The sequence below is a fragment of the Dasypus novemcinctus genome, chromosome 30, assembly GCF_030445035.2.
Source record: "Dasypus novemcinctus isolate mDasNov1 chromosome 30, mDasNov1.1.hap2, whole genome shotgun sequence".
Taxonomy (NCBI): Eukaryota; Metazoa; Chordata; class Mammalia; order Cingulata; family Dasypodidae; genus Dasypus; species Dasypus novemcinctus.
Genome location: NC_080702.1, coordinates 44128165 through 44151417, shown reverse-complemented (window position 1 = coordinate 44151417; position 23253 = coordinate 44128165). Strand labels below are relative to the sequence as shown.

The 23253-nt window shown below is 37.5% G+C and overlaps 1 protein-coding gene across 1 annotated transcript; it reads right to left on the bottom strand.

Moving 5' to 3' along the window:
• Positions 1–490: 490 nt before the first annotated feature.
• On the bottom strand, positions 491–1333 carry LOC139437905 (vomeronasal type-2 receptor 116-like; the record flags this gene model as incomplete). The annotated part of the gene is given in 1 exon segment (XM_071212799.1): positions 491–1333. A coding segment is annotated over 1 exon segment (843 nt), but the record flags the coding sequence as incomplete, so codon positions are not given.
• Positions 1334–23253: the final 21920 nt, after the last annotated feature.

The window sequence follows — 23253 nt, the reverse complement described above, 5'->3', positions numbered from 1 at the left end:
TTAAAATATGATCATGGAAATCTGGGAGAAAATGAGGAATATTCCATAAATAGTATTGGATAATTGTGATTACTAAAATGGAAGAAAAGAGGGAAATGTTAATAGTGTTTACCAGGGATATTACAAAAAAAAGTGCAAAACAAAATGGGAAAATATATGTAAATTTGTTAATTACACACACAATGAAGGCAGAATATCTGTATTCATCAGTATATTTGAAATGAGGAACCAAATTATGTAGTTCAGATTTAAAAAATTTTAGATGACTGAGAGATGTGTTTCTGAACACTGACAGAATGTAGGAAAATCATGTGATAACTGAAGGAAAGTTACATTATATTTTTATCTAATACCTGAAAGCAAGCATGGAGTAGATTTTCATCAGGCCCTCTATTTGTTGTAGGAAACATATGAGTTAAAACTTAAGAAGGTTTATTACCCCCAGAATGTGCTTTATGCCTTAACCCCTGGTGACTGTTCCTATCTGGCTTTAAAAACTTATATAGCACTTTGGGGCAAAGATGCAGCCTAGCAATCCAACACTGGAAGCCAAGGTGGAGAAGATCTCCACAGCTGCCATGACCTTCCCCTTGGTGCTGTGGTAGACAGGGAGGAAAGTGACCCAAACACTGCAGAACACCAACATGCTGAAGGTCAAGGACTTGGCTTCATTAAAGGTGTCAGGCAGGTTCCTGGCCAGGAAAGCTACAGTGAAGCTCCCGAGGGCCAAGCATCCCAGGTATCCCAGGATACAGTAGAAGGCAGTGGCTGAGCCCTTATTGCACTCAATGATGATATAACCAGGCTCAGAGTGTGCATCTTTATCTATGAATGGGGGAGAGGTTCCAAACCAGATGCCACAGAGTGTCATCTAGATCAGGGAGCAAATGGGAATAACAAAGTTAGGTGCCCCTGACACCAAATACTGCTTCATCCTTCTCCCGGGAGCAGTGACCTTGAATGCCAGAACCACAGTGACTGTTTTGGCCAAGACAGTTGACACAGCCTCAGTAAACACAATACCAAATGTGATTTCTTGGAGGATGCAGATGGCTGTGTTTGGACGACCGATGAAGAGCAAGGAGCAGAGGAAGCAGAGCTTGAGGGAGATGAGCAGGATGTAGCTGAGGATCCTGTTATTGGCCTTGACTATGGGAGTATCTCCGTGCTTCCCAAAGACCCCAAGAATAACAGCAGTGAGGAAAGAGAAGCAAAGTGCTGTGCAGAACAGAACCATCCCCAAAGGGTCTCCATAAGCTAGGAAGGTGACAGCTTTTTGAAGGCAGTGATTTCTCTCACTGTTTGCATGCTGATGATCTGCACACTTCACACATTTTCAGTGTGCATTGACTTCATATAACTATGTGCTATAATCTGTATATTTTCCTTCCATTAAACTTTCTCTTAGAGCTCAGACCTTCTTTAGACATTCAGACCTTCAATCAGATAGGAGTTGCTCTTTGCATTCACTGTCACATTTTCACTTGATTCTCTTTGAAACTATATTCACTGGTGTATAACATATACTCATAAAGGGCACATATTATAGTTGCACAATTAATGAATTTTGAGGAAGTGAACACATGGGTAACAGCATAAAGGCCCGAAACTAGAACATAAGCAGCCCATCTGAAGCCCCTTTCCTAACTTCAAATAATTACATCTCCCACTTCTTCGAAAATGCTACCTTGCTAACGTGTAACCTAGATTGCTTCTGCTTGGGTCCTTTGACCCAATATTATTTTTGTGAGATTCTTCTATGTCACAGTATGCAAATACATTTTGTTTTTACAAACACATCTAGTCTGCTAAACATTCATTTTCTATTCACTCTGTACCCATTACCTAGTAAAATCTACTAAACTTTTGACTCTGGAGATTTGGTATTTCTAGAATTCTATTTAAGTAAATAGTAAAATCTCTTTCTTTTTGTAATTTCCATATTTCAAGAGTGTAATATTTACAAGTTTCTTTCAAGTAGCATCATATCTCAGAAATTCATTTTTTACTTGTGGCCAAATAATATTCTCTGGTGTGTAAGTTCCATATTTTATCAATTTAGCTATGAAGGACACTTGGATTATTTCCACATGTTGGTGTTATGAATAATGCTGCTACACACATTGCACACAATTACTATTCTGAGAACCTCTTTTCACTTTTAATATAAACCTAGAAGTGCATTACCAGGTCATATGGTGATTCTATAGTTAAATTTTTGAGGATGTGCTATAATATATTCCACAGTGGCTGCACTACACGACATTTCTCACCAACTGGTCACTAGAGTTCCAATTTCTGTAATTCTTCTCCAACATTTGTTATTTTATATTTCTAAAATACAGTGATCTTTCTAAAGTTGTATAAACTATTCACTTATATGGCTGGATAGATTTCAATGATAATACATCATAATTTATTTATACATTCTACAGTTGATAGAAATTTAAAAGCTTATGGGTTTTAGTTATTACCAATAATGCTGCTCTGAGCATCTTTGTGCATCAATTACAAATATGATGCTCCATTACTGGGTCCTATGCTATGATAATATTCATCTTTGTAAATAACGCCTTCCAGTTTTACAAATGGTTACACCAGTTTAAACTCCAGCAAACAATATTCGTTCCAGTTGTACCTTGTTCTAACAGAATTGTGACATGGAAGTTGCTTAATTTTTGCTACTATGGGAAACGTTTTGAGCTTCTTCAAAGCTCAATTTTGTTTGGAATTTCTTGGTGTCTAATTAATTTGAACACTAGCTCATTTGTGCATTGCACATTTCAAAATGTTTTTCTGGGAAGAGCCTGTGCACAAGTCAGGCCCTTTTTATTACAGTATTTTCTGTCTACTGCTTTTGTAAAAGCATTCTATATATGCTAGGTATGATTTCTCACTGGCTAGCTCTATTTTAAATATTTTATCCTACTTTGGTTGTTCCCTTCTTTTTCTCATTTGGTAAGTGATATTTTTGTTTTTTGATTTTAAATAATGAATGGGTGTTGACTTATTAAATGTTTTCCTGAATTTTTTGAAATGATTGTTTCTATGTTTCTGGGGGTTCATTTACTGAATTATTTTGCATAAAACAAACTTCACCAAATGAGTTCTTTATATAATATAGCTGGATTTGGAGTGCAGTTTTTCTTTTTAGAAAATGTAAGTTTAGGCTCAAGAGAAAAAGTGATCTGTTTCTTGCAACAATGTTATCAGAATTTCATACCAATATTAAGCTCTTCTCATAAAGTTAAATGTGAAGTTTTTCCAAATTTTCCGAATATCTGGAATGGTTTGAGTAGATAAGTATTCTTTTCTCCTTGAAAGTTTGGTTGGATTTCTCAGTGAAGCCATAGGTCAATAAAAATTTTTTGAGAAGATATTTCATTTTAAACTATCGTTTAATATCCTAGCGAGATGTGAATCTTTTCAGATTTTCCTTTATTATTGGGACAGGTACAGTAATATTTATTTTTCTTGGAATTTGGGAATTTTACTTAAATTTTTAAGTAAGTTGGAATGAAGTTATTTATACTATAAATTTCTGATTTTAAAATTCTGTACATATTTCCCATTTTTAAGACCTTTCATTATTTATTATGTAATATTTCTTAGTTCATTATTCTACTAATTTATGTTTTGTCTTTCATTACATTTAGCTTTGAGTTTTTATCCTTTCATATTTGTCTTTTACAACATTTTCTTTTCATACTTATTATTTTCTATCATCTATTTTATATTTACTTTACTGTTCTTATTTTACTTTGTGATACTTATAACTTCAGATGTTTACATTAAATTATACACACTAATAGTACACACACATACATATATATATATATATATATATATATGAAATTTAGGATTATTTTATACTCTGAGGATATCTTTAGCCCCATTAAATGAGACTTGAAATGTGGAAATTTCAGTTTTATACATTTTATAAATCTTATTGTGCTTTTTCCTTTAAACCATAGTTTGTGTATTTCTTTTCTTTAAATTTTTATTTTTATATAAAAATGTCTTTTTTTTAAGGTATATAGATCACAAAGAAATGGTACATTAAAAAATATAAAAGGTTCCCGCATACCCAAAAACTACCCCCACTACTTCCACAACAACAACCTCTTTCATCATTGTGGCATATTCATTGCATTTGGTAAGTACATTTTGGAACACTGCTGCACTGCATGTATTATAGTTTACACTGTCGTTTACACTCTCCCCCACTCCATTTCAGTGGGATATGGCAGGATATGTCCCTCCAATATCATTATGGACAACTCCAAGTCCCAAAAATGCCCCCACATCTCATATCTTCTTCCCTCTCCCTGCCCTCAGGAAATACCATGGCCACTTTCTCCAGACCAATGCTACAGTTTCTTCCATTACTAGTTGCAAAAGTTCTATAGTAGAATACCAGTAAATTCACTCTAATCCATATTTTATTCCTCCAACCTGAGGACCCTGGGTTGGTGATGTCCACTCCACCTCTATATTGAGAGTGGTCTTAGATCCCGCCTGGTTGATGGATGCAATTCTCCTGCTTGGAGTTGTAGGCACTCTGGATTCCCTGTGCAGTGGTTGACCATCTTCATTTCCCTGTTAGCTGGCCTGTGCAAGTGCAACAAACCAGAGAGTAGGTGCTGCAACTCTGCTGAGACTCAGAGTCCAGCATGCGCATAACCAGTCCAGAGACTGAAATCTTCTGGGTATACACCTAATCCAGGCCAACTGCATGTTCGTTAAAAGTGACAGAAGAGGCATGTGTAGAAAGTTCACATCTGAGTACAACTCCTTCATACACAAGAACACAAATTCCAAAGTAGGGCCCACTGATAAGGGACTGGACTCCCGAGCCAATTTCCATGATCATAGAACCTGTGTTCTCTGTAGTCTTCAGGAACATCAGTAACTGGAGTTGTATCTGCTTGGGCTGTCTCTGGGATCCTGCCGATGTGCGTATAAGCATGACACATCTGATGACCCACTGACACTTTGTTTTTGAGACTCAGCCATATATACTCATTTGTCTTTGCCATTTCCCCCTTTTATTCAAGGTTTTTTCTAGTTGCATCACCAGTTAGTGATTGGTGGTAATCCTTTTCCAGGGAGGATCATCCCCAAGAGTCATGTCCCATGGTGGGGGGAAGGTAATGAATTTACAGGCTGAGTTTTGCTTAGATAGTGGCCACATTTGAACAACTTGGAGGATCTCAGGAGGAAATCTTAGGCACCCTGCATCTCTAGGCCTAGTTCAAATTTCAGGCACACACACCCATAAGAATAGTCATCGGTATATCAAGGGCTCATTTTTGGACCATCCTTCTTCACAGGTGTTTGCCAATGCACTTGGGGGATTGTTGCTATTCCACTTGGGAATGTGACTGAGCTCCCCTAGCTAGTAACTCAGCACTCCCTCAGTTGTCATTTGTAACTGTAACTACTCTGAAAATATCCAACACATATCTGAACACTTTTATCTACCCTATATACATACCCTTGAGAGCTCCCTCCCAAACATCTGTCCCCCATCAATAACACTCCACACCAGCGTTCCTCCCCTGCCATAGTTGTACCCCTCTGTGGTCCAAAACTTCTTCAAAATGAAGCCTAATATATAGCAAAATTAAATTAATAGGAAAATGAAATAATAGTGGTAGGTTTAATTATTAGAAATAGAATACACACAAATTTAGAAAAACAAAAATAAAATAAAACTAAATAGGGGTATTAAAATGAAAAATATCTTAAAACTTGTTTTTGACATTTTGCCTTTTATCACTGAAATATGTGTTTCTCTGTATGTAGAATGGAAAGGAAATTTCTGTCACTTCTTCATTAGTATCTGCAAACATTTTTCTAATTTTTTATTTTATCTTCAAAAAAGTTTAAGATTAAAGTCACCTATACAATAGAGGGGACTCCCATATATCCAACATCAAACCCTTTTACCTGTTCCCCAGCAATGATCTTTTTACATGTTCATGTAATGTTTGCTGCAGCTCATGTACAGATATTGAAACATAGCTATCCAACATAATTCCACTTTGGTTTACATTATGGTTTATATTTTAAACTGTACACGTTTCTAAATTTTTAGTTACCTTAAGCTTTACATTATGGGTTTCTATTTTAACCTATAGACTTTTATACAATTTTGGTGTATTTTAACATGTCCTGTATCCATCATTGCAAGATCCTGTGGAACACTTCCATTGCCCCAGGTACCTGCTTCCATCTATTTATTCCTCTTTCCATTTCCCCTCAGGGCACAGTGACAATCAAACTTCACTCCCTGAAGAAACGGAATTCACAGGTACTTGCAACAATATTGATCCCTTTACATAGTAAACTTTCCTCCCCCATTGGGTCCACTAATTCTCTCAAGAGACACAATTCCCTCTGTTTCAGAATATCAGTCCTTCCCAGGATGTGGGTACACTATCCCATTGTATGGGTCTCCACACAATGATAGAACACATGATGACAAATAAGCACTCATACATTTCTTAGAAGCCTGCCCCTGTGCCAGCTGTATCCCCCCCCTTAAGCACCTTAAACAGGTAAACCTTCCTTATAATATTTTCTAAAAAGTTTTCTCAACATTATAGTTTCTACCACATACCTGACAATTTTCTATGTTCAGCAGTTCCCCCCAGCCCTCCCTGAAACTTGCCATTTATCCCTTGCCATTATGGGCACTCAATAAAACCTGGTAGCTTATAAACTATAAAGGGGAATTGTAGTCTGTAAATCAGCCTGCTTTACCACTCTTCAGCCTCTTTCTCTCAACCTGGGACCCATGATTAGCCATTTATTAAAATCTTAATCGATAGTAACAGCAAAAAGTAATTTAATAATATGGAAACATGTTGGAACATTGAGAATAATCAGTTTACATAAACTAACTGAGAAAGTCTGCATATTAACTGAGAAAGTCTGCATATTAAAGTGATGGTAAGGACTAAAATGATATGGTATATATTAGATGGGAAATGTTTAAGAAAAGTTTACAAAAATCATAAGAAAATAAAGAATATAAAAATGCTTTTAAAGAAAATAAAATATATAAAAAACAAAAGAAGCTTCAGCATTATGAAACTCCTGTACATTCAAACCAGGTCTTCAATAAACTGCATTTTGCCTCTCCATTGGAGTTATTGGCTAGATTGGTCACTGATCCCTAAAAAACTTAAAGGTATCTACTAACTCTCTGGTTGTGTTCCTGAAGTGAATGGAAAGTACATTAGATTTTCATACTTCTGAAACAGCCAGCAATGACTCAACATGGTCAAATACACAATGGACATTGCCTGCAACCTGGCACTGTTTCATAGTGCCAAAGGGAATGATGCACCAGGCTGGTAAAATAATGTAGTCCACCTTTCTAGCTTCTGTCTAGGGTTAATGGCACTGCAGCTTGCTGGCTGTGTGAAGGACATACCAAGTGGAACACTGATTTCCGGAGTGATGTAAGTAGAACTTAAACAGAATCAGCATTATAGCCTGCTCCCATGGAGAGATACCATTTACGGTATTGCATACCTGGAGCTTAGGTCTTTTTAATTTCAGCTCAAAGAGAAACTTAGGCATTGTGTTGTGCATTAATTAATATTAAGTATTGTACTTATATACTAGATGATTATGGTGGCTTTTTTTTCTATTCTAAATAATATGCAAGGGGAAATTGAATATGTTAAAAGTTCTAATAATCTTCATTTTTTAAGTAGTTAATAACATGCTTGTAAGATAAAGGAATAGCCACCTTGCCTGAGAGCAGTAGGGGGGAAAACTCTTTAATTAAAAAGACCACTAAATTAACTCAAGGGTGACCCCATACAGTCTTCACCCCACACCAGGTGAAAGACATGTTTAACCCAGGTCTCACTCTTAGCACTTATTCCTAAACCTGCCCACTCCATACCCTGGAGAGAAATGGCAGACCCGCTTGCCATACCAACAAAACTAAGTGTTTTTTTCCACTACAACAGAAACAACAAATGAGGTTGCTACGACGCACTTCAGCTTTGTCCTTTAAGTTGTCTATGTGTAACCTTCCCTCACCCAGTACCTGGGAACCAGGTTAAGATCAAATCCTAGGAGGAGAACAGACCTCACTCTCAATGAGAGCCAAAATGGAAAGGACCTGGTGTGACAGAGGAAATGCTTTGCTAACATTTTGATTATATATATATATATATATATATATATATATATATATATATATATAGAGAGAGAGAGAGAGAGAGAGAGAGAGAGAGAGAGGGAGAGAGAGTTTGATGTAATAACTCAACAATAAGAAAGCAATACACTGACATGTCTTTATTTATTTTATTAAAACTCTATTAATAATTGAAAGAATATAAAATGAGGAAAGGATTGTCTACAAATAGGAGTCCAACTGCTACATCATAATCCTTTATGATATGCATACATATAGTTATAAGCTCACCAAACCTGGGGGCACACCAGCATACCTGGCCCACCTTTGGCCAGAGTCCTGATTGGATGAAATATAAATATATATAGCTATATCTAGATAATGAATCTTTGTTCATTGAAAGTATACAAAATAAGTGAAGGATTTTCTATAAACAGGGGTCCAACTGCTATATCCCAGTCTCTCATGATATGCATACATATATTCATAAGCTCACCAAACTGGGGGACATATTGACATACCTGGCCCACCTCTGGCCAGATTCCCAATTGGATGCAGTATAAATAAATAAATAAATAAATAAATAAATAGGTAGATAGATAGATAGATAAGCATCTAGCTTAATAAGTCTATACTGACAATTACTGTAAGAAACAAGTATTACATAATCAGTTGGGTGATTAAAACAACATTGGCCATAGTCACAAAATAACACAACAATAGAATAGTTGTATGTGCAATCTCACCACCATCCAGCTCACAGCTAGGAAGCCCAGAAGCAACAGCCAATGCCAAAGTCTTCATTGGAAATAATACCTGTGCAGAGCACCCTCTCCCAGGTTAGGACTTCAACCCGATCCATCAGAAACTAACCCTTTTCTTGAGGTCATAATTAATGAACTTGATACTACAGATACCAACTTGTAAGTACTGCAACAATTCCTGAGGAAGTGGCCAGCCTCCTCAGGTAGGAACACAACACTTCCAGGGAATACATTTCAAGGTTTATGCTTCATCCCCAAGATATGGCCAACCTTCCCAGGGAGGAGCACAATATTCCCCGAATGCACACTATCTGTTCTTACCTGTTACAAGACATCCCCCAATATGCCCATTATTCTAGTTCTCATTAGTCCTTCTGAATTATGAAAACTACTGACCAGTAAAACATTGCTGATTAACAAAGTGCCCTGCATGATATTTCACTTTTAATTTTGAGCAGTACTCTCCTAATTTTTCCCTATATACATCTATCTATCTATCTATCTATCTATCTATCTATCTATCTATCTATCTATCTATCTATCTATCTATCTATCTACCTGTCTGTCTGTCTGTCTGTCTGTCTATCTATCTATCTATCTATCTATCTATCTATCTATCTATCTATCTATCTATCTATCTATCTATCTATCTATCTACCTATCTGTCTATCTGTCTGTCTGTCTGTCTATCTATCTATCTATCTATCTATCTATCTATCTATCTATCTATCTATCTATCTATCTATCTATCTATCTAATCTTCCTATCTAGCTATCCAAAAAGTCATTAGCGTAATGAGTTTACAAATCATAGCATTTATGATAATTTGGTGGCCACTGATTGTGGCTAAATTTGCATTGCTTTAGTCCCTTTTCCAGCTGTTTCATTAGCTATATGGAACCAGAAGACCAAACACATGTTTCAGGATTTATCTTCCTGGGCCTCCCAGAAGACACTGAAGTGCAGCCCCTCCTGCCCATGTAACTGGTCACCTTCATGGAGAACCTGCTCATCATCTTGGCCATCATTTCAGACTCCCACGTCCATGTGTCCATGTATTTCTTCCTGTCTCACCTGTTTTTTAAACATAGCATCACCTCCTTTCTGTCCCCAAAATGCTGCTGAATATTAAGAGAGTAAGAAAAACCATGACTAATAAAAACTACCTCAGCCAGATGTATTTTTTATCTGTCACCACCTGCACTACACGGTAACCATGAAGCACTGGCTCTGTGACGTCCAGCTGCTGGCGTGCCTAAGATTCAGAGTTCTGGACTCTCTTTTACATGGCTTAATATTTTTAAGATTTTCTTTTTCTGAAGATTTGGAAATCTCCCACTTTTTCTGTGAACTTAATTAAGTATTCCAATGTCCTTATTTTGACACCTTCCTCAATGACCAAGTGATGTATTTTGCAGCTGGATTCCTTGATGTTATCGAACTCACAGGGATCCTTTTCTCTTACTCAATGTTTCTATCTTTCATGTTGAGAATTTCATCATTTAGGGGCCAGAGTAAAGTATTTTCTACTTGTGGGTCTCACCTCTCAGTAGTCACCTTATTTTGTGAAATATTTTGGAGTGTATCTTAGTTCTGTTGCTACCCAAACTCAAGGGCAAGTACAATACCCTCAGTGATGTACTCAGTGAACACTCCCAAGTGCATTCCCTTAATCTACCATCTTAGAAACAAGCATATAAAGCAGACATTAAACAATCTCTCCAGATGACACACCTTCTTTCTATAAAAGGATCATTTGCCTCAAGTTTAGAAATTTTCTCATGTTTAACAGAAACCAAACAGTGAAAGAGCTAAATCTAGATACTTTTATTAGTGCATATAAAGATAATCTGCTACAGATCTAATTTCCAGAATTCTTTCTCTTTAAATTTTGTGAATCGAAACACCTCATTCTTATGTGATTTTTAAAAAATATTTTGAATTTTCAGTTTTATTTTCTAATACAGTACTGGAGTAAGACTCTTCTGCCTGAAGTTTCAGCAGTAAAATATTTACTACAGGTAATTGCTACATTTAAAATTATAGTACATGTTGCAGGAATGAATGCATACTGCAGTATCTGCCAGATATAACCTATAGGTCATTTATTTATGAATTTGTTGAAAAAAATCTATTATAAAAAAGTCTTTACAATTGTTGCTAGAATTTATGTTAATTGTTTCCAGAAAGAGATCACATACAGAACGTGACTTAATATCTAATTTTGTTTGCAATAATCCACATTGCATAAGCCACATGTGCCCTTCCCCTGCACATTCAGCAAAAGTTAGGTTAGGCTGTAATAACACCTAATTATTCAAACTCTGATAATGTCAATAATCACAGTTTTATTCCAGAAATGCTGTTTTGCTGTTTAACAACTTTTTGATAGGCAGTAAGTTTTCTGGAAATTTCTCTAGGTGTTTCCTACAGTAGTAGTCCTCATTTCCATGTCATAAAAGGCAATGTGAGGGAAGCAGACGTGGCTCAACTGATAGAGTGTCCACCTACCATATGGAGGGTCCAGGGTTTGATACCCAGCGTCTCCTGATCCATGTGGTAAGCTGTCCCATGTTAATGCTGCCGTGGTTAAGGAGTGCTGTGTCATGTACGGGAGCCCCATGTGCAAAGAGTGCACTTCACAAGGAGAGCAACCCCACGTGATAAAAGGGCTGCCTCCCCCCCCACAAAGTGGCATCACATGCATGGAGAGCAGACATAGCAAATGATACAACAGAAAGAGACACAGATTCCTTGTGCCGTCTGACAAAAATGCAAGCAGACACAGAGGAACGCACAGCTAATGAGCACAGAAAACACACAGTGGGGGAAAGGGAAGAGAAATAAAAATAAATAACTAAATAAATCTTAAAAAATGCAATGTGGAAAAGAAGCAGCTGGGCAGTGTTGGAAATTCTTCAGGACCAGGCTGTTTTGGGATTTTGGAGGGCAGGAGGTATCTGGACATGGATTTGGTGGGATGATGACAGAGAAGATTCATGTAAAAGGTAGAATTGAGGCTCTCTTACACGCAGATAGGAGCTGCGTGCAGGACGCTACCCCCTGGGGTGGGCGACGCGGCAGTGGTGATTCCTGGAGGCTCTGCAGTGCTGGGGAATTCAGAAGCCCTGAGCGGGCTATTCAAGGGTTGCAGGGCAGGTCTTTGGAAACCGATTTGGTGAGACAGAGACAGAGTTATTGCAAGGAATGGAATTCTGGGTTTCTGACATGGATATCAGTGCTTCCGGCTAGAGCCCCACCCCCTAGACCTGGCTGCTGGTCTGCAGCGGTCCTGAAATCGGTTGCAATAAAGAGGCATCATGCGCAAGGAGTGCCATGCCACACAGGGGTGTCCCCCACGTAGGGGAGCCCCACGCGCAAGGAGTGCACCCGTAAGGAGAGCCGCTCAGCGAGAAGGAGGGAGCAGCCTGCTGAGGAAAGGCGCCGCCCACACTTCCCGTGCCGCTGACGACAACAGAAGTGGACAAAGAAACAAGACGCAGCAAAAAGACACAGAAAACAGACAACCGGGGGAGGGGAGGGGAATTAAATAAATAAAAATAAATCTTAAAAAAAAAAAAAAAAGAGGCATCACCAGTAGGCTGTTTCAGGGGCTTGCAGGGAGGAAGGTGGCTGGAAGCTGATTAGGTGAAACAGATGGAGGAGTCTTTTACGAGGTGGGAAGTTTTGGATTTCTGACATGGAGTTCAGCTCTTCCGGCTAGAGCCCTGCGCCCTAGGCCTGACGGCCAATCTGCAGCAGTCCTTAAATCAGTCGCAATAAAGAGGCGCCACCAGCAGGCTGTTTCGGGGGCTTGCAGGGAGAGAGGTGTCCTGAAGTCGAATTGGTGACACAGTGACAGAAGAAACTCTTGTGAGAGGGGGAATTTTGGGTTTCTGACACAGAGGTCAGAGCTTGCGGATGTGACCCTCCTCATAGGGCTGGTACCCAGCTGCAGGGATCCCTGAAGGCTGTGTTGCACTGCGGTGGTCCCATGCTCCCTGTTAACCAGATTTGAGGTTGCCAGGTCTGTGTCCCCTAAACCCTGTTGGCCCACACCCCAGAGACTCACACCTCTTGACTCTGCAATATCACAGACTTCCCATCCCTGAATCCACTACACTACACCCTGAGGTCCATCTGGGGTCCTTGATTGTCCTAACCCTCAACGTTTGCGGGTGTTTTTTTGTTTGTTTGTTTGTTTTTGGTTTTCTCTTTTTTCTTTTTTTTCTTTTCTTTTTTATTGTCTTGGTTTCTATAATTACATTATCTCCTAGTCTTTTCTCCCATTATATCCCCCATTTATTTAGGTTTTTTTTTCTTTCTCTTTCTTTTCTTTTTCTTGCTTGTTTCCCTCCCTTCTCTTTGCTCAGCCCCCCTATTTTTCCTTCTCTTTTTACTTCTTTTCCTTCTTTATCTTCATATTTTATTTTATCTTAATTATGCAATAGGTGCTGCAGGGAACACCTCACATTAGCTGGGTTTCCTCATCCTCCGTGGACTCATTTCTGTGTGAATTGATTTTGGTCACCTACACTATCCCTTTCCCCCCACATCTTGATATCCTCCATCATCTACTGTCTCTCCAATATACAACTTCCCTTTCTTTGGTCCCCAAATTGTCAAAATTTTAATTTCTAATAACTTTGTTTTGTTTTCTGTCTTTTATCCACTCTTGATACTATTGTATTTCTTTTCTCTTTCCCTCCTTCATGAAAACACTGGCTTTTTAATTCATACTATATTCCTCCTATATTCAGTCGACTACCTCATTATAGGTACTCTACTTACTGCTATAACTCTACACAACTTACATGAGTCTAATACCCATCCTCCCAGATCTCATATTGTTGCTCTGGTAACATATATTACCAATACTACTTTGCACATTTTCTTTTTTACACAATTGCCTATCCCTGGCCCTAATATTTCCTTCAAAGTGAACTCAGAAAGCAACAAGAAATTAGAATAAGAAGAACAAAGTGACAAAGAGAAGATACAACACTTACACAAGAACAATAGCTAATTAATCCCCAAGACTAGACAAAGAAACTAAGGAACTGATTAAACCCATCAAGATAAAATGATGACCAGACAGCAACAAAAATCTACAAACCAAACCAGTAATCAGTAAAACATGGCTGAATTCAATGAACAAACTAAAAACCAGGAAGGGGAGCAGAACTTTGGAGAAGTAATTAAAGATCTCAGAACATATATCAGAGACAAACTTAATGAAGTAAAGGAAGAGTTTAACAATATGATGAAAACATTTGGAGAGGAAATTGCAGACATATGCAAAAAGATAACAGATATGATGGGAATGAACACCACAGTTCAAGAAATAAAAAATACACTTGCTGTAAAAAGCAGCAGATTAGAAGGGGCAGAGCAGAGAATTAGCGATGTGGAAGACAGTTCATCAGAAATCAAACAGATAGTAGAATTGATCGATAAAAAGATAGGAAAAAACCAGCTGGTATTTAAGGACCTGAATGAAATGCAAAATGCACAAACATACCTATTATAGGCATCCCAGACAGAGAAGAGGAGGGAAAGGGGTCAGAAGGGGTGTTGCAGGAAATAATGGCTGAAAACATCCCAAATCTACTGAGAGAGACAGATGTACATATCCAAGAAGCACAACACACTCCAAACATCATAAACACCAACAGGCCCACCCCAAGACATACACTTGTCAAATTATCCAATGCTCAAGACAAAGAGAAAATTCTAAAGGCAGCAAGAGAAAAGAAAACCATCACATACAAAGGAGGCTCCAAAAGATTAAGTGCTGATTTCTCATCTGAAACCATGGAGGCAAGAAGGCAGTGGTATGATATAGTCAAGGAACTAAAAGAAAAAAAATTTCCAACCAAGAATACTCTACCCAGCTAAACTAGCATTCAAAAATGATGGAGAGTTCAAAATATACACACATAAACAGAAATTGAAAGAGTATGCCAACAAGAAACCTCCCTTTCAAGAAATATTAAAGGGAGTTCTTCAGGAAGAAAGGAAAAAACAGGGCAGGCAGAGTTCGAGGACAGTGTAAGGGCAATAGAAAAGAAAAAAAAAAAGAAAAAAAAAACCCCAACAAATATAACAAACACAAGTCCAATCACAATATGGCTAACATAAATAATTTCTTGAAAGTAATAACACTGATAGTCAATGGATTAAACTCACCTATCAAAAGATTCAGACTGGGACATTGGATAAGGAAATATGACCAATCTATATGCTGTCTACAAGAGACATATCTTAGACCCAGAGATTCATGGAGGCTGAAAGTGAATGGTTGGAAAACAATCTTAAAAGCAAACAATAACCAAAAAAAGACAGGAGTAGCTACATTAATATCAGACAAAATGGACTTTAAATGTGAAACAATTGTTAGAGACAAAGAAGGATACTACATATTAGTGAAAGGGACAATCTCTAAAGAAGAACGAACAATCATAAATATTTATGCTCCTAAAAAGGACGCCTCCAAATACATGAGGCAAACACTGGAAAAACTAAGTGAAAGAATAGACGCATCTACAATTACAGTGGGAGATTTTTAACACCACTATCAACTCTGGACAGAACATCTCAACAGAGAATCACTAAAGAAACAAAATATTTGAACAGTGTATATAGGAGCTGGATCCAATAGACATATACAGATTATTACACCCGAATACAGCAGGATATACATTTTTTTCAAGTGCACATGGATCATTCTCCAATATAGATCATATCCTAGGCCACAAAGAAAGGCTTAATGAATTCAGAAAAATGGAAATCACACAAAATAATATCTCTGACCACAGTGGAGTCAAGCTGGAAATCTACAAGAGCCAAAGGCCCAGATTTCACACCAAGATAAGAAAATTAAATAGCACACTCTTAGAAAAACAGTGAGTCAAAGAGGAAATCTCAAAAGAAATCAATAACTACCTTGAAATAAATAATAATGATAACACAACATACCAAAATTTATGGGATGCTGCAAAAAGAGTACTAAGAAGGAAATTTATAGACATAAATTCATACATCAAAAAAAAAGAAAGAGCAAATATTGAAGAACTAACTGCACATTTGGCGGAATTAGTAAAAAAAAAAAAAGCAAAGTACTCCCACAGGAAGAAGAAAGAAAGAAATAACATAGATAAGAGCAGAACTAAATGAAATAGAAAATAAGAAAGCACTTGAAAAAATAAACAAGACCAAGAGCTGGTTTTTGAGAAGATCAATAAAATTGACAAACCCTTAGAGAGACTAACAAAGAAAAAAGAGAGAAGATGCAAATACACAAAATAAGAAATGAGAAAGGAGATATCACCACTGACTCCACAGAAATAAAGAATATCATAAGAGGATACTTTGAAAAACTATATTCCAACAAAAACGACAATTCAGAGGAAACGGACAAATTCCTAGAAACACATAAGCAGGCTATATTGATGAAAGAAGAAATTGATGATCTCAACAAACCAATCATGAGTAAAGAGGTAGAATCAGTCATTAAAAACTCCCAACTAAGAAGAGCCCAGGGCCAGATGACTTCACAGCTGAATTCTACAAATCATTCCGGAAAGAAGTAACACCAATCCTGCTGAAACTCTTCCAAAAAATCAAAACAGAAGGAGCATTGCCTAACTCGTTCTATGATGCCAACATTACCCTAATACCAAAGACAAACAAAGACACCACAAGAAAGGAAAATTACAAACCAATTTCTCTAATGAACCTAGATGCAAAAATACTTAACAAAATACTTGCTAATTGTATTCAACAATACATTAAATGAATTATACACCACGACCAAGTGGGATTCATTCCAGGTATGCAAGGATGGTTCAACTTAAGAAAATCAATCAATGTAATACACCATATAAACAGATTGAAAGAAAAAATCACATGATTATATCTATAGATGCAGAAAATGCATTTGAGAAAATACAGCACCCTTTCATGATAAAAACACTCCAAAAGATCAGAATACAAGGAAATTTTTTGAACATGATAAAGAGTAAATATGAAAAACCCACAGCCAACATCGTTTACAATGGAGAAATCATAAAATCCTTCCCTCTAATGACAGGAACAAGACAAGGATGCCCACTCTCTCCCCTTCTTTTTACATTGCCTTAGAAGTACTTGCTTGAGGACTGAGGCAAGAACCAGATATAAAAGGCATTCAAATTGGAAAGGAAGAAGTCAAAATTTCATTATTTGCAGATGACATGATCCTATACATAGAAAACCCTGAGAGGTCTACAACAAAACTTCTAGAACTCATAAATGAGTTTAGTAAATTCGCAGGTTATAAGATAATGCTCAAAAATCAGTAGCATTTCTGTACACCAATAATGAGCAAGATCAGGATGAAATCAAGAAACAAATAGCACTTACAATAGTAAATTTAAAAAATCAAATATTTAGGAATAAATTTAACTAAAGATGTAAAAACCTTATAACCAAGAACTACACAAAACTGTTCAAGGAAATCAAAGAAGACCTAATAAATGGAAGAATACTCCCTGGTCATGGATAGGAAGACTAAATATTATTAAGATGTCTATCCTACCAAAACTGATCTACACATTCAATGCAATCCCAAAAAAATCAACACAGCTTTCTTTAAAGAACTAGAAAAACTAACTATGAAATTTATTTGGAACAGAAAGAGGCCCTGAATAGCCAAAGACATACTGACAAAGAAAAATGAAATTGGAGAAATCACACTACCTGACTTCAAAACATACTACAAAGCTACCGTAGTGAAAACAACATGGTATTGGCATAAGGAGAGACACACAAACCAACGGAATCGAATTGAAAGTTCTAATATAGAACCTCATATATATATAACCATATAATATTTGATAAAGCCACCAAACCCTCTCAATCTGTCGAGAATGGTTTATTCAACAAATGGTCCCTGGAGAACTGGATATCCATATGTAGAAGAATGAAAGAGGATTATCATCCCACACCTTATACAAAGATCAACTCAAGATGGATCAAAGACCTAAATATAAGAGCCAAGACGATAAAGACTTTGGAAAGCAATGTAGGAAAACATCTACAAGACCTTGTAATAAGAAATGGCTTCATGAACATCACACCAAAAACACGAGCAGCAAAAGAACAAATAGATAAATGGGACTTCCTCAAAATTAAAGCCTTCTGCACCTCAAAGGAGTTTGTCAGGAAAGTTAAACGGGAGCCTACACAATGGGAGAAAATATTTGCAACCATATATCCGATAAGAGACTTATAACTTGCATATAGAAAGAACTCTTATATCTTGAAAATAAAAAGATAAACAACCCATTTAAAAAATGCGAAAAAGATTTAAACAGACACTTCTCCAAAGAAGAAATACAAATGGCTAAAAAGCACATGAATAATTGCTCCAAATCTTTAGCTATCTGGGAAATGCAAATCAAAACTACAATGAGATACCATCTTACTCCCATAAGATTGGCAGATCTGAGAAAAACATAAGAATACAAATGCTGGAGTGGATGTGAAGAAAGGGGAACACTCATCCACTGCTGGGGGGAATGCAAAGAATCCAACCATTCTGGAGGACAGTTTGGCGGTTTCTCAAAAAACTAACCATAGATTTGCTGTATGACCCAGCAATTCCACTGCTGGGTATATACCCAGCAGAACTGAAAACAAGGACACAAACAGATATATGCACACCAATGTTCATAGCAGCATTGTTCACTATCGCCAAAAGTTGGAATCTACCCAAATGTCCATCAACAGATGAGTGGATCAATAAAATGTGGTATATAAATACAATGGAATACTACTCGGCTTTAAGAACAAATACACTACCAACACATGTGATAACATGGATGAATCTTGAGAACCTTATGTTGAGTGAAGCAACCCAGGCATTGAAGGACAAATACTACATGAACTCAATGATATGAAATAAGTAAACCAAGTTGCCTCAGAGATCTAGTGATTGGAAGATAGACTTACAGGATATTCGGGGGGTAGAGGAAGGTTGTAAGCTGACATCTACATAGGTGAAATCTATGATAAGCTGGAGGTAAGAACGTGTACAAGGAAGGGATAAAATGAGGGCATAGTGTTACCTTTGGGTGGGGCTTTGTGGGTTTAAGGGGGCTGGGGATGGGCGGATGTGTATTATTGCCCAAGAAATTGGAGGGAGGGTGGGGAAACATACAAACATAGGAGATTGTTAGGTGTTGGTTGAGAGTATAATGCCAAGAAAACATTTTCAAAATATAATTAGGAAAGTTATCTGTTTAATATACTTAAAGAGGATAATCTGATGTAGGACAGACTCCTAGGGAATATCTGAATGCTCATTTTGCCAGAATGGGTTATACCATTGTGTAGAGACCCATATAATGAGTGTTAAGTTTTACCCACATCCTGGGGAGGACTAATGCCATCAAATAGAGGGAACTGTATCTCTCAAGAGAAAGGGTGGCTCCCAGGGCATTAGGGCAGTTTAGCAAGTTAAGCCCTTTTGCAAGTATCTCTGAACATGGCTCCTCAAGAAATGAAGATTGACTGTCACAGTGGGTCCCAAGAGGAGGGGGAAATAGATATTGAATAGATGGAACCAACGTAACTGTGAGGGCAATAGAAGTGTTTCACAACAGTACACAAGAATGGATATAAAACATGTAATATTACACCAAAAACATATAGGGGCTGACAGATTAATAATGTAAACCATAATGTAAAACATAGGATAACTAAAAATTTAGAAAATTGTATAGCTTATAGTATAAACCACAATGTAAACATAAATGTTACCTTGTTTGAAAGCTATTGTCTCAATATCTGTACAAAAGTTTCAGTAAATATTTTATGAATAAGTTTAAAGATTATCGCTGTGGAAGGGAAAAGGTTTTATATTGGATAAGTGGGAGTACGGTATATTGTATATATGAATTACTGTGATCTATGGCTCTTGTGAAGAGAAGCTCAATAATTAGGAAAACAGAAAAGAAAAAGATAAGATGTAGAATTTTTCCAAATCAATACGTATTCTATATCTAACCTTTAAACTCATCACTATATTCCATTTTACTATTAAGGGAACCTGGCATTATATTGGGCTTCACTTTTCAGAAAATTTTGTATCACAGAGTGGTTCAACAATGGCAGTGGAGGAATACTGGTATGGGATGTTATTGACAGGGGGCATATGGTTGACGGAGTTATACAGGGCATGTGACCGGGGTGCATAGAAATGTTTGAATATACTCATACTGGAAATAATTAAAAACAACAAGTGGGGGGGTACTGGCTTCCTGGCTGGGGGGGGAGCTCTGTCGTGGTCCCTAGGGGAGCAGCAGCAGTCCCCTGGGTGCAACGGCAAGGACCAGGAAGGAATGAGGGTCCAACAGTGAGCCCCTGATAGTAACGACTATGCTTGTGAGCCTATACACCTGAAATAAGAACAAGGCTTAGAGCAGCACTGTGCCTAAGAGTTCCCTCTTGACAGCCGTGTTACTCAAATGTGGTCAGTCTCGAAGCCAAACTCAGCATGTAAATGCACTACCTTCCCCCCAGCATGGGACACGACATGCGGGGATGAGCCTCCCAGGCACCGAGGGATCACTACCAAGTACCAGCTGATTACGTAAATAGAAAATGACCTTGAATTAAAGGTTCAACACAGACCAGCAGAATATCCCCGTCTACATATAATAACAGGAATTAAAAATGCTTTTTGACCTAAGTTAAGGGGGAAATGGAAAGGACAAATGTGTTCATATGGCTAAGAGTCTCTAAAAAGAGTCTGGAGGTTGTCAGAAGGATTGCCCTTATGCACACCTGATCAGAGTCTCAGAGACAGATAAAGTAGATACAACCCCAGGTATTGGTTCTTTTGAGGGCTAAAGAGACCCACAGGTTTTATGGCCATGGCAGATGGAGTTCACTGCCATGTCAGTTGGCCCTTCTTTGGGGTTGTTGTTTCAGCGTGATGGAGCTGGACTCAGATGTGATCTCTTTCCACAAGCCTTTCCTGTTACTTTACTGGAATTGTAGTTGAGGCTGGGCTTTAAGATATATCTAGGCGATCTGAATCTCTGGACTGACAATGTGATAGCCAGGCCCTGAGCCTCAACCAACTTCAGCTCCTACACTCTGATTTATTAGACTTACCCACTCAGCTAACATGGAGTTGAAGAATGTCTACCACCACACCATGGAGCCTAAAGTGCCTACAACTGAAAGCAGGAGGATTGCATCCAGTATCCATGTGGAATCTAAGCTCCCTCTTTACATAGATGTGGAGTGGACACAACCATTCCAAGGTCCACAGGAAGGAGGAATACAATAAGGATTAGAGTGGACTTACTGATATTCTATTCATGAACTATTGTGTTTAGTGATCGAGAAAATGTGCCATTGGTGTGGAAAAAGTGGCCATGATGGCTGCTAAGTGTGAGGAATGGGAGGAGAAGATGAGATGTGGAGGCATTTTCGGGACTTGGTGTTGTCCTGTGTAGTGCTACAGGGACAATTAGAGGACATTGTAGATCCTCCCATGGCTCACTGGATGGAACGTGGGAGAGCATGGGCTATGACGTGGACCATTGACCATGAGGTGCAGCCATGCCCAGAGATGTACTCACCAAATGCAATGGATGTGTCATGATGATGGGGTAGCATGTTGCTGTGGGGGGAATGGTGGGGTGGGGGCGGTGGGAGGAATGGGGACCTCATATTATTTGGATGTAATATTTTTTAAAAATGAATTAAAATTTTTTTTTAAAAAGCAATGTGAAAAGAAATCAAAGAAGACCTTAACAATTGGAAACGTATTCTTTGTTCATGGATTAGAAGAAAAATACCATGAATATATCAATTCAACCCAAACTGATTTATAGTTTCAACTTAATCATTTTTAAAAATTCCAACAGCATACTTTAAATAAATATAAAAGTCAATTACCAAATTTATTTGGAAGGAACAGTGGCCCCAAACAGTCAAGACTTCCTAAAACAAAAGAATGAATTAGGAGGGTTCTTGCTTCTTGATGATGAATTGCATCACAAGGCTACAGGGGTCAGAACAGCATGGTATTGGCATGAAGACAGAAAAAAATTACCAATGGAATAGAATTGATCGTTCAGAAATAGGCTCCCTGCTTTATGTTCAACTGATTTTTGATAATCCTACCAAGTTCATGTTACTAAGAGAGAACAGGTTCTCCAGCAAGTGGTCATGGAAGAAATGACTATTACTAACCAAAATAATGAAACAGGAACCCTAAATCACTCCCCACACAAAAATCAACTCAAAATGAATGAAATATTTAAATATAAAGTTCAGGAAATTTCCTGAAGATAATATAGGGAAACATCTTCAAGTCTTTAGGTATGTGAAGTTCTCTTAACCCTTTCTCCCCAAGCTGAGCAATGAGAGAAAATATAAATAAATGAGTTTTCCCCAAAACTAAACATGTTTACACCTGAAGGACTTTGTGAGGGAGGTCAAAAGTCAGCCTGCTTAATGTGAGAAAATATTTGGAAACCACACTTATGACAAGGCTTTAATATCCATGACATATAAAAAGATCTGACAACTCAACAATATAAAGACAAATGGATACAAATTTTAAAAAGGGGGCAAATGACTTTAATGGACAGTTTTCTAAAGAAGAGATCCAGTAGTGATAAAACATGAGAAAATGTTCAATATCACTAGTTTTTTTGAAATGCAAATCAAAACTACAACAAGGTATCATTTCTATTAAGAAAGTCTTGATTTAAAAAAAAAAAAAAGGATTCCACCAGTGTTGGAGAGAATTTGGAGAGATAAGAATGCTTATTCACTATTGATGGAACTGTAGTATGGCACAGCTGCTCTGTAATTCCACTTGAAATTTTTTAAGGAGGTCAGATATAGATCTGCCATGTGACCTGACATTGCCATTACTAGGCTTATACCCAGAAGAACTGAGAGCTAGAATATGAACAGATATCTGCACTGTAGTGCTCATAGCATCATTATTCACATTTATGGTAAGCAACCCATACAAATATTGTGGTATATACACATGATGTAATATTATTCAACTCTGAAAAGAAAGAAATCCTGAAGCATATGACAATGTAGAGGAACCAAGGGAACCTAATGCTGAGTAATGCAAGTCAGACACAAAAGGTGAAACATTGCATGATTTTGGTATTATGAACTGAGTCTAATGAGCAATCTCATGGAGTTAAAATATAGAATATAAGTCATTAGAAAATAGAATGAGTTTATAGATTTGAGAGGTGAGTTTTAATATGTGCAGAATTGGTAAAAGTGTATTTGTAAACA